Raw genomic sequence first — 12,326 nt, 5'->3', positions numbered from 1 at the left:
CACAATTGCACCAGCACCAAAGCCAAACAACATGCCCGCGCCGCATTCTACACCTAAAAAAACACGCGTTTAAGGAATTTGTAATTATTTTAATGCAAAAAGCATTACTTATAGCCACAATAACGTTTTTCGCTTTTTATAAATGCAGGGGGTAAAATAATTGCAGATTGAATGAGCTCCTTTTTTTTGTGGTGGTGGGGAAAAAATTTGCGGTCCAGACTTTTTTGGTCAGGGCGGGTGCCCCAAAGGCACATTGGGTGTACACCCACCAGCGTCTCCAACAAGCAAAAAGGACAAGTCCCCGCAGCCCAGTTATTCGGCACGTTTGTTTCTTTGACTGCACCAACCAAAACTCAGCTCTGCGTCGGCATGGCCACGTCGGCCTTCTTGGCGATGGCATCGGCCGACTGCCACAGGGCCGTGACGGTCTTGAGCTGGGTGTAGAAGTTGATGCCGGGCTTGCCGTAAAAGGTGCTGGCGCCGCCGCCGGCGACGCTGCGCTTGTTGCCCGTGAAGGAGAACATGGGCAGGGGCACGGGGATGGGCACGTTGATGCCGACCTGGCCGGCCTGGATGTCGCGGCGGAACGACTCGGCCGTGGGGCCGGAGCGGGTGAAGATGGCGACGCCGTTGCCGTACTCGTTCGCGTTGATGAGCTCGACCGCCTCGTCGAGCGAGCCGGCCTCGAGGCACACGAGCACGGGGCCGAAGACCTCCTCGCGGTAGCACCTCATCTCCGGCGTCACGCCCGTGATGATGGTGGGGCCGACCCAATTGCCGTCCGGGTACTTGGCGGGCTTGTAACCGCGCCCGTCCAGCAGGATGGTGGCGCCTTCCTCCTCGGCGCTCGCGATCAGCGACTCGATGCGGGCCTTGCTCTGCGGCGTGATGACGGGGCCCAGGTCGGCGCCGGGCTCGAAGCCGCCGTTGACGCTCAGGCCCTTTGCCAGCTCGGCCAGTTCCGGTAGCCACTCCTTGGTCTCGCCCACCATGACGAGGGTGCTGAGGGCCATGCAGCGCTGGCCGGCGGCGCCAAAGGCGGCGCCCGTGACGGCGTTGAGGAACTGGTTCTTGTTGCAGTCGGGCAGCACGGCGGCGTGGTTCTTGGCGCCGAGGTTGGCCTGCACGCGCTTGCCGTTGGCGCTGCCGCGCGAGTAGATGTACTCGCCGGCCTTGTTGCCGCCGACGAACGAGACGGCCTTGATGGCGGGCTCGTCGAGGATGAAGTCGACGGTGCGGTGGGCGCCGTGCACCACGTTGACGACACCGTCGGGGAAACCGGCCTTTTGGCACAGCTCGGCCAGGATCATGGCCGCGCCCGGGTCGCGCTCGGACGGCTTGAGGATGAGCGTGTTGCCCGTGATGGTGGCGATGGGGATGCACCAGAGCGGGATCATGGCGGGGAAGTTGAAGGGGCAGATGGCGGCCACGACTCCCAGGGGCTCGCGGTACGTGCGCGTCTCCATGTCCCTGGCCACCTCGAGCACCTCGCCCTTTAGCAGCTCCGGGGCGCCGCAGGCCGCCTCGGCCACCTGCAGCCCGCGGAGCACGTCACCCTTGGCGTCGGCGAACGTCTTGCCCTGCTCGAGCGTGATGCTGGCCGCGAGCCGGTCCCAGTTCTCGCGGATCAGGCCGACGAACTTGAACATAATCTGCTGGCGCGCCAGGACCGACGTGGCGCGCCAGGTCGGGAAGGCGCGCTCGGCCGACGCGACGGCGGCCTTGAGCTCGGCGTCGGTCATCTGCGGCACCCGCGTCACCAGGTTGTTGGTCGCCGGGTCGTGCAGGTCGATCAAGTTGGTGGCCTCCGAGGCAACGAACTTGTTATCGATAAAGTAGGGCGTGTCGGTCACGTTAGCGATCTTGTCGTGCGTGGTCGGGTAGCTCGTGGCCGTCGAGACCATGGCCGCCGACGCCGGGGCGAGGTGCCGCGCCGTCGCGTGCAGCCTCCTCGCCGCCGTACTGGACCGTGGTGACGCCATCGCTACTGCTGGGGCCGGCCGCCCGGCTCGGGAGAGGGCGAGGAGCGAGAGGGGTGCTGCTGTTGCTGCTGTTGCCGACTGTGCGCGGGAGGTGTTGGCGGACAGGCTCCGCGATATCGCTCGACGCATGTCGGATAGGATGCTGCGGCCGAGCTATAGAAAGAGAAGGAGAATAAGGAGAGGAGGAAGGGAGCAAACTAGGGGATGGTGGCGAGAGTACGAGCCGGCCCAAATAGCGGTCGGCAGAGTTCGGCTGGATCAGAGACGTTGGCGTCTATTGGCCGGCTTTATTAAACCCGACCAGGCACTGCAGGCGGCGGCACTAGACCAAGGGAAGAGGTTCCGAAATAAAGCCACGAGCCTGGGTTGTTGATCCAGGAGTATGTACCTAGGTTGGGTTGTAATCTAGCAGAGAAAGAGGCAACATCGACGACAGCAAATTGCCGACGGAAAACATGGTGCTCACTCCATCCAGGATGGCTTGGGTATGTCGCCTCCATTGATATTTGCTGCTCCTCCGATCCGATCATCGGGGCATTCCCAGCTCCCCCTCATCTCCACTCTCCGCACTTCTTGAACCGCGCTAAGCCGAGCTACCGAACGGACCTCTCATCGAAACAGAAAGCGTGGGTATCGGCTGGGCTTACTAGAAACAGTCAAGCGCCGGTAGAATGTGGGGTAGCTAGCTCCTGGAGAACCGAGGCGGGTTGGGGAAACGAAGATGGTGCACGATGAAAAGCATGCATGGCCCCGTGCTGCTAACCTTTAGGTGTTATTTTGTCACAAAGAAAGAGAAACGTCCAGTCCGCATCTAAAACAACAGCACAGAAAAGAAACCCGCTTAAACACCAAATCACATGTTTGTCCCTATAGGGGACGCCGAAATATTGAAATCGTAGAAATAACAGAAAAGAAAATTTTATCCGAATCTCCGCCATGTCCGTTGGGTCCTTGTGGGAATTGGTTTTTTTCCCTCGTTGAATAACTCATTATGTTACCCGTCACGCCTCCAGCGAGACTGTCCCATTTTTAACACTCGATATCTACTACTGCTGCCCCTTACCAGCACGCTTGGTAACGTTCTCCTTGACATCAGCACCAGTAGCCTCAGCCTTCGCCTTGACATCCTTCGCCTTGGCCTTCGCATCACTGGCAACCTTCTTGGCAGCCGGGGCGGGGGAGCCACCCAGGTTCAGGAGAGCGGCAACGCCGGCAAGAAGAGTGACAAGAATAGCTCCGGCGGCGATGGGGACCTCGGGAACGAAGCGGATGGCGTTGGGGATGCTGTCCTGGGAGAGGGTCATGAACATTTCCAGCTTCTCCTTGGCGAACGCAACAGGGTCCTCAGTGAGCGTCTTGCCCAAGTCAGTCTTGGGCTTGTTGTCGTCCTTGGGCTTCTCAGCAAGCTCGAGGAGCTCCTCATTGGGATGCTTGACGAAGAAGGTCTCGTCGGCGAACTTGCGGGCATCCTCAACCGAGTGGCCAATGTAGATGTTGTCGAACAGGATGTCGCTCTGCATGGTCCAGATCTCGTAGCCGATAGCTCCCATGGGCTCAAAGTTGGCAGGCGTCTTGTCCTCGAAGAAGTCGGGGTTCTTGATCTTGCGGGGAGCCCAAACACCCTTGTAGGCAGGGTTGTCGATGTAGGGAGCCGTCCATTTGCCCTTGTAGGCGGGGTTCTTGATCATGGGCTTGGTCCACGGGCCACAGCCCGAGGCGTCAGCGCACTTGGGGTTGGGCACCGTGGGGGCGATCCAGTCACCATCCTCCTCATCGTCCCAGTCCTCGGGCTTCTTGGCCTCCGGGTCGGGAACGCTGAGGGGCTCGTCCACAAGCCAGTCCTCGGGCTGGGTAGCCTCCTCATCAACAATCTCGTACGAGGCATCCTCGTCCCAGTCCTCGGGCTTCTTGGCATCCGGGTCAGGAATGCGGGCCTCGTCAACCCAGTCGTCGGGCTTGCTGTCCTTGGGGTCGTCAATCTCTGCCTCGGGGTTGACCGAGGGGCTGAAGTCCTCCAAAAGGTTGCCCTCCTTGACATGCTTGCCGTTCTGCTGGATGACAAAGGTGTTGTTGGGGTGGACGATGAGCGTGTAAAGCTCCGTCGTCTTGACGATGCGCGCCGTTGGGGGAGTGTTCAGGTGCTTCTCCTCGTACTCGCCCGTCTTAGGGTTCTTGTGGTTAAAGATGAAGTGCACCTTGTTTGTGTGGCCGCACTTGTCGGGACCGAACATGATGACGTAAGGAGTGGTGTTGCTGAACTCCTCTTGATGCAGGGCCTTGTTGTCCCTGAGCAACTTCAGGTAGGCACCGCCGCACTCCAGACCCTCTAACAGAAGGAGAACCAAGTGTTAGTAACTGGCAGTAGCGAGCACCGAAGAGCCAGTACGTGGCTAAGGGGCGAGAAACTTACTCTGCAGCTTCACCTCGTACTGCACAACCAGGGCCTTGCCCTTGTTGTCGATCTTTGTGGGGAACTTGGCCGAGATGGCGTGGTGGGCAGCAGGGTTCTTCAGAACGAGACCCTTGTCACCGTTGATTCCCTTGTAGACGCTGGGCTCCTCGACAGCCCACTCGCCAATGTAAGCCCATTCCTCCTCGTCCTTGCCCGAACCCTTCATGTTCTTTTTGGCGTGCGAAGGCTTCCATCGCGACTCCCAATCGTCGGTGAACTGCTCCAGGAACGGGGCCTTGAGCTTGGTCGGCTGGAAGAATCGAAAGTAGCCACGTTAGCATGCACCGGACTTGGGGTTTGAGGCGCCGAGATCGAGAAAGCCATCATGGGGAGAGGTGCGAGCGAGCACAAGACACACGGCAGATGCTCGCTCTGTGGTCGGAGAGCTTCCAAGTCTCAACACCTGTAGGCTAGACTCACTTTGAAAGCCGGGATCTCAGGCAGAGGGCTGGATGATGGAGAGGGGGTGGCTGCCTCGTCCTTGACGACCTTCTGGGCATCCTCGGCGTGGTGGCCATGGTCGCCGTGGGCGTTCGCACCACCCAGGAATAGGGTGGCCGCGGACAGCGCGGCCGTCATAAACCTGTACTTCATGGTTGCGGACGGCGACTGACGGGCGGGTGGGAGAGCAGAGGGGTATCAAAGACGACAACGAACGACGGCAACAGAAGCCGTTCTGGGGACAGTGGCAAGAAAAGTTCGAGGGGCTCCAGGCACGCACACACACACACACACACGGACAAGGAAAGAAGGACGCGAAACCCGGAGAGATGTTCAGGGCGGTGTTGGGATACTTTAAGCTGCGGCAACGTGGGCAAGCAGGCTGGCTGCTTCAACGTGTCCTTTTTCCTGTACCTCCGAGCAAGCAACACGGCAAAATTTAGGTGGTCAATTCACCACACAGGCTGGGGTATGGTTCCGAGGAGCTAGGGAAGCTAGCGAGTAGAGTGGGGCCAGCAAACTGAAATGCACCGTCCTGGAGGCGCGGCGAGCGGGGCTGGGGGTGGCACTTTGTAGCATGGATGGAGCTTTCCCTCTCCATGGATCTCAGGCCTGATGTGCTGGTGCATCTGTCTCGCCGGGAGAGTGACGGCTGGGGGAAACGTGGATCGCGATCACTCACTGCTGCTGTTGCTATCGCCCCATCTTACTGCGCGGAAGTTCTGGCACGGTGTGCACACTATACTGGGCCATTCTACCTGCCATATTGAGGTATTGTGACGACCGTCCAGCGGACCGTATGTACCGCCTATCTGTGGCATACAGTGTGCACATAAGAGGTACTTCCCAGTGCCGTTACCAGACACGACTATTGAGCCGAGCCAGGACGCCCCGAAACCAATCGAGACCAACTATCGAGTAGCTCGCTCTAGTCAGGGTTCAGAGCGCTAGCCCAGCCATAGCAGCCCGCAAGGCATTAAGCCGCGGGTTTCAGCGCGCGGCCGGCTCCATGTTGCATTGACTGCTGCCCCGAGGAGAGGCCCGCAGAGTCTTCTAGAAATCTGGCCGGCCTCAGCGAGACCTGTGAGGTTATTCCGTGCACGAAGAGGGGAAGGACCCACGTGCAACTCCATACCCCTGCGCGCTGGAGTAGGGCGGCCCCTCAGAGGCAAGGTCGGGTGGCTGGTCGTCACGTCCTCGAGCTTCCTTATCAGGCACGGCCTCGGTCAACGGGACGAGGGGACCACTGATGTGCACTTGCGTCGCTGCCCAGCCTCGCCAGACTGGAGGAGCCGCTGAGCGCTAGAGCATAGATCACTTGAACCCGCTGGGCTGGCCCGCCTCGATGCGCGCACGTTGGTTTGTCGCAATCTACCGGGCAGCCAGATGGCTTATCTAGTCGGCAATTGTGCAGGGTCTAACAAACCGTGTTCCGTTGAAATCAAAATGGCGTGCTATTTCCCCAGGGTAATTACGCGCATCTTTGTATGTGCCCTCGCCAATTGAGTGCCAAGTGTTTGCACGAGCTACAGCATTACGCCCTGAGTCGCATCAGAGGGAATTACGTATGAGAGGCCAGCCTCCACATGCAAAAGCTGTCGCAGCCCAGCTCGGAGCCCTCCATTCTTCGAATGCGTAACGGAACTGGCTTCCATCTCTGCGCTCGAATTTAGCCGCATATCACGACAATCAAATCCACTATTTCGTAACACGATATCTCCCGCTAGAGAAGACCCTCGATTCGGTTCGTTTCTGCCGCCTTGCTCGGCTGCGCGTTGTTGAAGCCGCGTTACGAGGACCGCCTACAACAGCCAAAGCCATGGCCGACGAGGGCGCCAGCGCCAAGACTGGCGGCAGCAATGATCATCTTGTGCTCTCAGAAAACGCATCCCACCCGGCAAACCTAATCCCCTCGCTGTGCGCCAAGTTTTGGACCCTGGGATGGGTTACCGGCACTGGAGGTGGTTGCTCGATCCGTGAAGAGTAACAGAACTACCCGCTCCCATTATCCTTTCCTGAACTGGGACTATACCCATGCATATATCCTCATGGGACCTCAACGGCCGCTGCTGGAAGAAAACGGCATAATGACATACCTCGCTCCACTGCCAGTGACCTTGTCTATATTGCGCCATCGGGCGTGCAGAAGGAGCTGATGAAAGCTTCGGACATCTACGTACTCTCCCTCGCCGCGCAGTCGGCGAGTCTCCGAGATCGCGTCTACCTACGGAGCCCGCCAGCGCTGAAGCCGTCGCAGTGCACACCGCTGTTCCTCGCCGCCTTCACCAAGCGGCGCGCCGGCTGCTGCATCCACACGCATAGCCAGTGGGCCGTGCTCGTCACTCTGATCCTCGAGGCCACCAGCGGGGCCGACGGCACCTCACACCGAGAGTTCAGCATCAACAACATCGAGCAGATCAAGGGCTTCGGCCGCGGGTTCGACAAAACTGGTAACCTCGGCTACCATGACACCCTGCGCATCCCCGTCATCGAGAACACGGCCCACGAGGAGGACCTGACCGAGTTTCTCGAGGAGGCCATGGATCGCTATCCTGATACGTACGCTGTGCTGGTGCGCCGCCACGGCGTCTATATCTGGGGGGAGACTGTGCACAAGGCCAAGACCCAGTGTGAAAGGTATGTATCCCAGACCATTCCAGGGACACAACCCAGACGGGCAACAAGAATCAAGAATCTGAGCTGGCTGGGCTTTTCCCCGCTGACACATCATCCTCAACCTTCAAAGCCTCGACTACTTGTTCCAACTGGCGGTCGAGATGAAGAGGCTTGGCCTCCCATGGATTACAGACATCACCCCCGTCAATACAGCCAGGTCCTCCTAAATTACTGTGCGCTGGCAGAACTGGGTTGCATCACGCACATACGACTTGACCAACCCAAAATCACTCGTCATGTAGGCTTTTGGAGCAGTTTCTGCCAACCAACCCATCGTTCTCATTAAGATCCAACCATCGTCAATAGACAAAAAGGTGAGACTGGTTTTGACCGTGCGCGCGCGATGCTGGCTTCTTTAACCGGCCCACATCGAGAGTATCTTCTTCCAATGGTACAGTGTCCGCTGCTCGACCGCGAGCATCCTCCACGGTGTGATAATTTGTGGTCATTTACAGGACCAGGTAGGCAGCCATGAAGCCGACCAGACCAACAGCCGAGGTGCCGACGCGGAGAGCGTTGGCAGGGTTCGGAGCGTTGGTCTGAGCAGAGCCAGAGCCGCTGGTAGTGCCAGAGGTCTTGGCGGCGTTGCCACCCGAGCCACCAGTAGTGCTGGAGCCGGAGCCGGAGCCAGACGAGCCGGAGCCCGAACCGCCGGCAGCACCGGTGGGCGAGGGAGTACCGCCGGACGAGGCCCAGAAGTTCTTCTCGACGCAGTTGGAGACGCACTTGTTCCACTGAAGAACCTCGGGCTCGGTGCCCGTGCCCTTGGGGCAAGCAGCTGCGCAGATGTTGGTGGCGTTGGCCTGGCTGTCGCTGGGGAAGGGAACCTGATGGATTGTGGCCGAGTTAGCATCGTTGTTTAGATCATACGCGCGAAGCCAGGTCGGGTCGAGGTTGGGGAAGTGTTCAGGCAGAACTTACACCACCGCACTTGGCCCTGCAGTTGACGTCGTCGTCACGGCACCCCTTCAGGCAGGCCACATAGGTAGCCGTGGCGGAATCCAGGCTCACGGACGAGGCCGGAGGAGCGACGGTGGCGCTGCCGGCGCCTGAGGACTGAGCGGCGACGATGGCGGCGAAGGCGCCAACCAGAATGGTAGAGAAACGCATCTTGATTATGGTATTAGGGTGGTTGTCGATTTGACGTAGTGGCAAGGTTCTCAGGTCAACTAAGACTGAGATTGTGGTGTAGCGAATGTGGTGCGGCTCGAATGAGGTTTGCTGAGCGAGTGTATGAGTGAGTGAACACCGCTAATAATGTCGAAGGCCAATGTTCTCTTGTGGAAGGGAGATGGGGGAAAGAGGGACAACCACGGAAGTTGGGAAGGCGGCTCGCCTCGACTGAAATATTAAACGCCCCGGGGACAAAGCGGCCGCCCCCCTGCCTGGCGCCGACATGGGCCGAACCAAGGATTTCAAGGAAGCAACCTAGCGTGATGATGGGGCCGGGACTTGGGGTGGGCCCGAAAGAGATGGGGGAGGGGACCGAGAGAATGCTCTGGTAAGGGAGTCTGCATCCCTATTCCGCCTTTGTTTTTGTTTACGTATGTGCTGGTGGTTTCTCCCTCTTTCATACGTCCATCCTCCCCGCTCTCGGGCAGTAGGACCTCAAGCTCCATTGTAACTGGATTCTTAAGGGTATCTTGTTTTGTTTCTTTGCCTCCAGTTGGTCGCTTCTTGCTCTACATCTCGGATCCCCTGAAAGGACGGCGTCTAAGGAGTTCGCTGGGAAACGCCTAAGTCCTGCACATTGTCCATAAACACCTGATCTCGCCTCTCTCCTAAAGAAACAACACCCCGGCATCTTTTAAAATTGCGGCGGTTTGGCACGCCTATCCATTACTCAGGGGGTGTGATCAGCCAATAGGGCTTGCGCGGGGGAGATGGACTCCACACCATCAACGGGAGCTCGTGTTTGCGCGTCGTTGATGCGCCCAGCCCGGCTCCCTGTAGCGCCTGTCCATCGGCCGATGGATGCACCCCTTCTTTTTTGGTTTTTTTTTTTCCCTTCTCTTTTCTTTCTTAGAACGGCTGCAATAACTAGACTTGTTTGGGTCCCCCCTCCCATTTAACAGACCAGGGCGGCTTTCCCTGGCGACCGACGTCAGAACCGTAAACCGACGGGCGGCACTACTGGCACACTGACACTACTAGCACACTAGCACTACTAGCAGCAGTGGCCCAGCGCCAGGCCGGCGGCCGCAGTTTGAAGGCCGCGGGTTGACTGGATGGCAGCTCCCTGCTGTGCTTGTGGTGGCGCTTGGAACATGCATGGCCAGGTGGCATCCCGAAATCGCGTATTCCCTTCGCACCACCCCTGCACCTTTGCCTTGGTGTTGAGATTTCACGAGTGGCGAGCAAGTGGACTCGCCAACCTGACCACACATGCAACCGCGCATCTTGCAAACCGAGGTGCCTCGACACGATCTGCGTTCCCAGCACTGCATTGCCCCGTGTGCCTGTTTGTCTGTTTGTCGTATTCTTCCTTCGTTCCTCGCGTGCGACATTCCATGGACCCGTGCTTTGTAGGTTTTAGCGTCGTGTTTTTCTTTCTGTTTCCCTGGCGAAGTCCAGTCATGGTAGCTGAAGGCTGTGCCCAACGCCCGTCGTGTCTGCTGCATGTCTTGTGATGCCACACCAAACGGCCCAGCTTCTACGAGGTTCCACCCTGTCCAACCTATCACGGCGTTCTGCACCTCTAGCTCGGCGGTCTTTTCTCAGCCGGTGGCCGCTAGGCTAACCCAATGAACTTCGTCGTGGAGGGTTGTGACAGGAAAAAAGAAAAGACTCCAGCCCGCTCGGCTGGCATGAGGTTTCGAGCCACACGGGACCGATGAAGTCTCGTTCCCAACAAGGCTTGGCTGGCCCGACATTTTTTTGTGACCCAGCCAGTCGTAGCAATCCAGGCAGCTCAGTTGACTTGTGGCAGCTCGTGCTGCCCAATATCAACAACATGTCACAAACACACACCAGGCCTCATCGCTGGTCTCGATGCCAGCTACAGTGCCAGCGGGGGGCCTCAGTGATGTGTAAGCCGGCATTGAAAGGGTATCGAGCTAGGAAAGTACGCCTGATATTCGGCTCGGCGCGCGAGCTCTGGACGGGCGGACTCCGGGATGGTGGCGAGGAGAGCCGCAGTCGGTAGCCTGTCGGCATTGCATAGTGTCGGTCAAGGTAGACGGCCGGAGGGTATGTCATACCAGCTCAGCATCACCAGTCTCGATCAAGGACTTGGCATTGGTCCATCTCAATATCAGAATGTCGCCATCTTTGCCCTCCATAGCGCCATCGGAGTCGGTACCTTTGCCCTCGACAAAGCAGCCTCGCAGAAGGCGGATGAAGACGGCCGAGTCTAGGTCTGGAGTGTCGATCATACTGATGTTGCCGGCCGTGTCGTTTAGGTTTTGGAGCGCGGGCGGGAAGGAAGCCAGGAAAGAGGAAAGGTAGTGGTTGTGCAGTAGGGCCTGGTGACGGGTGGCGTACGCCAATTCGGACTCGGATAGACGGGCTCGCAGGGCCGGCGTCGATAGGTAGTGGAGTGTATGCTTGTCGATCTGGGAACAGATGGTAGAAGGCATTGTCAACGACGCTGGCTGTGAAGGGCTGCGTGAGACGGTGTAGGTCCAGTAGAGACTACCTTGGCCATTCTTGCACGAAGATAACTTCGAACGAGAAACTTGTACCTCTCCAACTCGGTTTGGATGACGATGAGTGCAAAGTTTGTTTTGGGGTCCATATTGCCCGTCATCTCTTCGACCGTTTCTATCTGCTCTTTGATGCGCTCGTTGATGCGCTCGAAGAGGCTATCGGCTGGCCATCTGCGCGAACCCGTGCATGGCGATTCCACGATGCTCTGCTCAGCCAACTAGCACACACAGATACACGCACATGGGGGGGAATGGGGGCAGGCGCAGGAAACAGACGCACTCGAGAAGTTCTGGAGCAGACCTCTCGGCGACCCAGGCGCGAGTGAGCAGCTGGAGGTCGCGCCTCTCCCGGGGGACCGTGTCGAAAGTCGGATCGACCTCGCGGAGGATGTCGTCGATATCCATGGGAGCCGGGGGGATGGTGGAGAGCGCTCGGGCGAGGCTGTCGTGTGCATTTACGCTCACTGCCGTTGTTGCATGTGTGGACAGGCGGTCAGGTCTAATGTCTTCACTATGCCCGCATACACACACGTGGTGACAGCCTCTGGTGTCCGCAGCCGCGTGTTGACGTGCTGTGCTGCTTGTGCCGCAGACGTGCCTGTATCAAGGACAAGGAGGTACCATAGGTACTCGCAGAGGAGGGGTTCTTTTGCGGGTGCCCGCAGCTGGTGCAGAGCTCCCGAGCTGGGGCACTGGGATTGATGGTTGACGGGTGTTGACTAAGCCTTGCAGCGTAGCTCATGCCTGCTGTCTGTCCATTTCTGGAACCAAAATGGAACCAACAATCAGCGCATCTCCCAGCTGGGGGACCCGATATTGAAAACGGGCACCTAGCTTCTTCAGGCCACTACGCAAAATCAGTGCTATCGAGGTGATTAAAATCGGCCATTCATGGGACCGTCCGAGCAGCATCGTTCTTCCTTACACCAAGCGCCTATTGGGTCCGCCAAGGTACTATGCATATCGTCGACGAGAAGGATTCCCGACCGACCGAGCGAGGTAACACAACAGCCACCTGCCACCACCTAACTAACCCATGTGGAATCGAGCTTATACCTGGGCAGTACCTACCTACCTACCTACCTGGTAGCTCTCTTCTGTTAGTGCCGGGAGAGATCTGTAACTCAT

At 58.4% G+C, this 12,326-nt stretch overlaps 5 protein-coding genes across 5 annotated transcripts; 1 reads left to right on the top strand and 4 right to left on the bottom strand.

Moving 5' to 3' along the window:
* On the bottom strand, positions 1–2,703 carry GGTG_01563 (methylmalonate-semialdehyde dehydrogenase). The gene has a single exon (XM_009219330.1). The coding sequence runs from the start codon at positions 2,109–2,111 to the stop codon at positions 354–356; it is 1,758 nt and encodes a 585-aa protein (XP_009217594.1). The 5' UTR covers positions 2,112–2,703; the 3' UTR covers positions 1–353.
* On the bottom strand, positions 2,630–5,307 carry GGTG_01562 (calnexin). Its single transcript, XM_009219329.1, has 3 exons — positions 4,855–5,307; positions 4,393–4,684; positions 2,630–4,308 (listed from the first exon to the last, which is right to left on the bottom strand). Exons 1-3 carry the CDS (start codon positions 5,026–5,028, stop codon positions 3,029–3,031), a joined length of 1,746 nt encoding a protein of 581 aa, XP_009217593.1. The 5' UTR covers positions 5,029–5,307; the 3' UTR covers positions 2,630–3,028.
* Positions 5,308–6,694: 1,387 nt separating this feature from the next.
* Positions 6,695–7,718, top strand: GGTG_01561 (methylthioribulose-1-phosphate dehydratase; the record flags this gene model as incomplete). Its single annotated transcript, XM_009219328.1, has 3 exons — positions 6,695–6,858; positions 6,988–7,512; positions 7,622–7,718. 3 exons carry the CDS (start codon positions 6,695–6,697, stop codon positions 7,716–7,718), a joined length of 786 nt encoding a protein of 261 aa, XP_009217592.1.
* A 27-nt stretch (positions 7,719–7,745) lies between these two features.
* On the bottom strand, positions 7,746–8,875 carry GGTG_01560 (hypothetical protein). The gene is made up of 2 exons (XM_009219327.1): positions 8,473–8,875; positions 7,746–8,378 (listed from the first exon to the last, which is right to left on the bottom strand). Exons 1-2 carry the CDS (start codon positions 8,659–8,661, stop codon positions 8,001–8,003), a joined length of 567 nt encoding a protein of 188 aa, XP_009217591.1. The 5' UTR covers positions 8,662–8,875; the 3' UTR covers positions 7,746–8,000.
* A 1,870-nt stretch (positions 8,876–10,745) lies between these two features.
* On the bottom strand, positions 10,746–11,603 carry GGTG_01559 (DNA replication complex GINS protein SLD5; the record flags this gene model as incomplete). The annotated part of the gene is made up of 3 exons (XM_009219326.1): positions 10,746–11,105; positions 11,189–11,369; positions 11,479–11,603. 3 exons carry the CDS (start codon positions 11,601–11,603, stop codon positions 10,746–10,748), a joined length of 666 nt encoding a protein of 221 aa, XP_009217590.1.
* Between the last annotated feature and the right edge of the window lie 723 nt (positions 11,604–12,326).

Source organism: Gaeumannomyces tritici (assembly GCF_000145635.1).
Source record: "Gaeumannomyces tritici R3-111a-1 unplaced genomic scaffold supercont2.1, whole genome shotgun sequence".
Lineage (NCBI taxonomy): Eukaryota > Fungi > Ascomycota > Sordariomycetes > Magnaporthales > Magnaporthaceae > Gaeumannomyces > Gaeumannomyces tritici.
The sequence above is the reverse complement of the archived record's forward strand: the minus strand, read 5'-3'. Positions and strand labels throughout refer to the sequence as shown.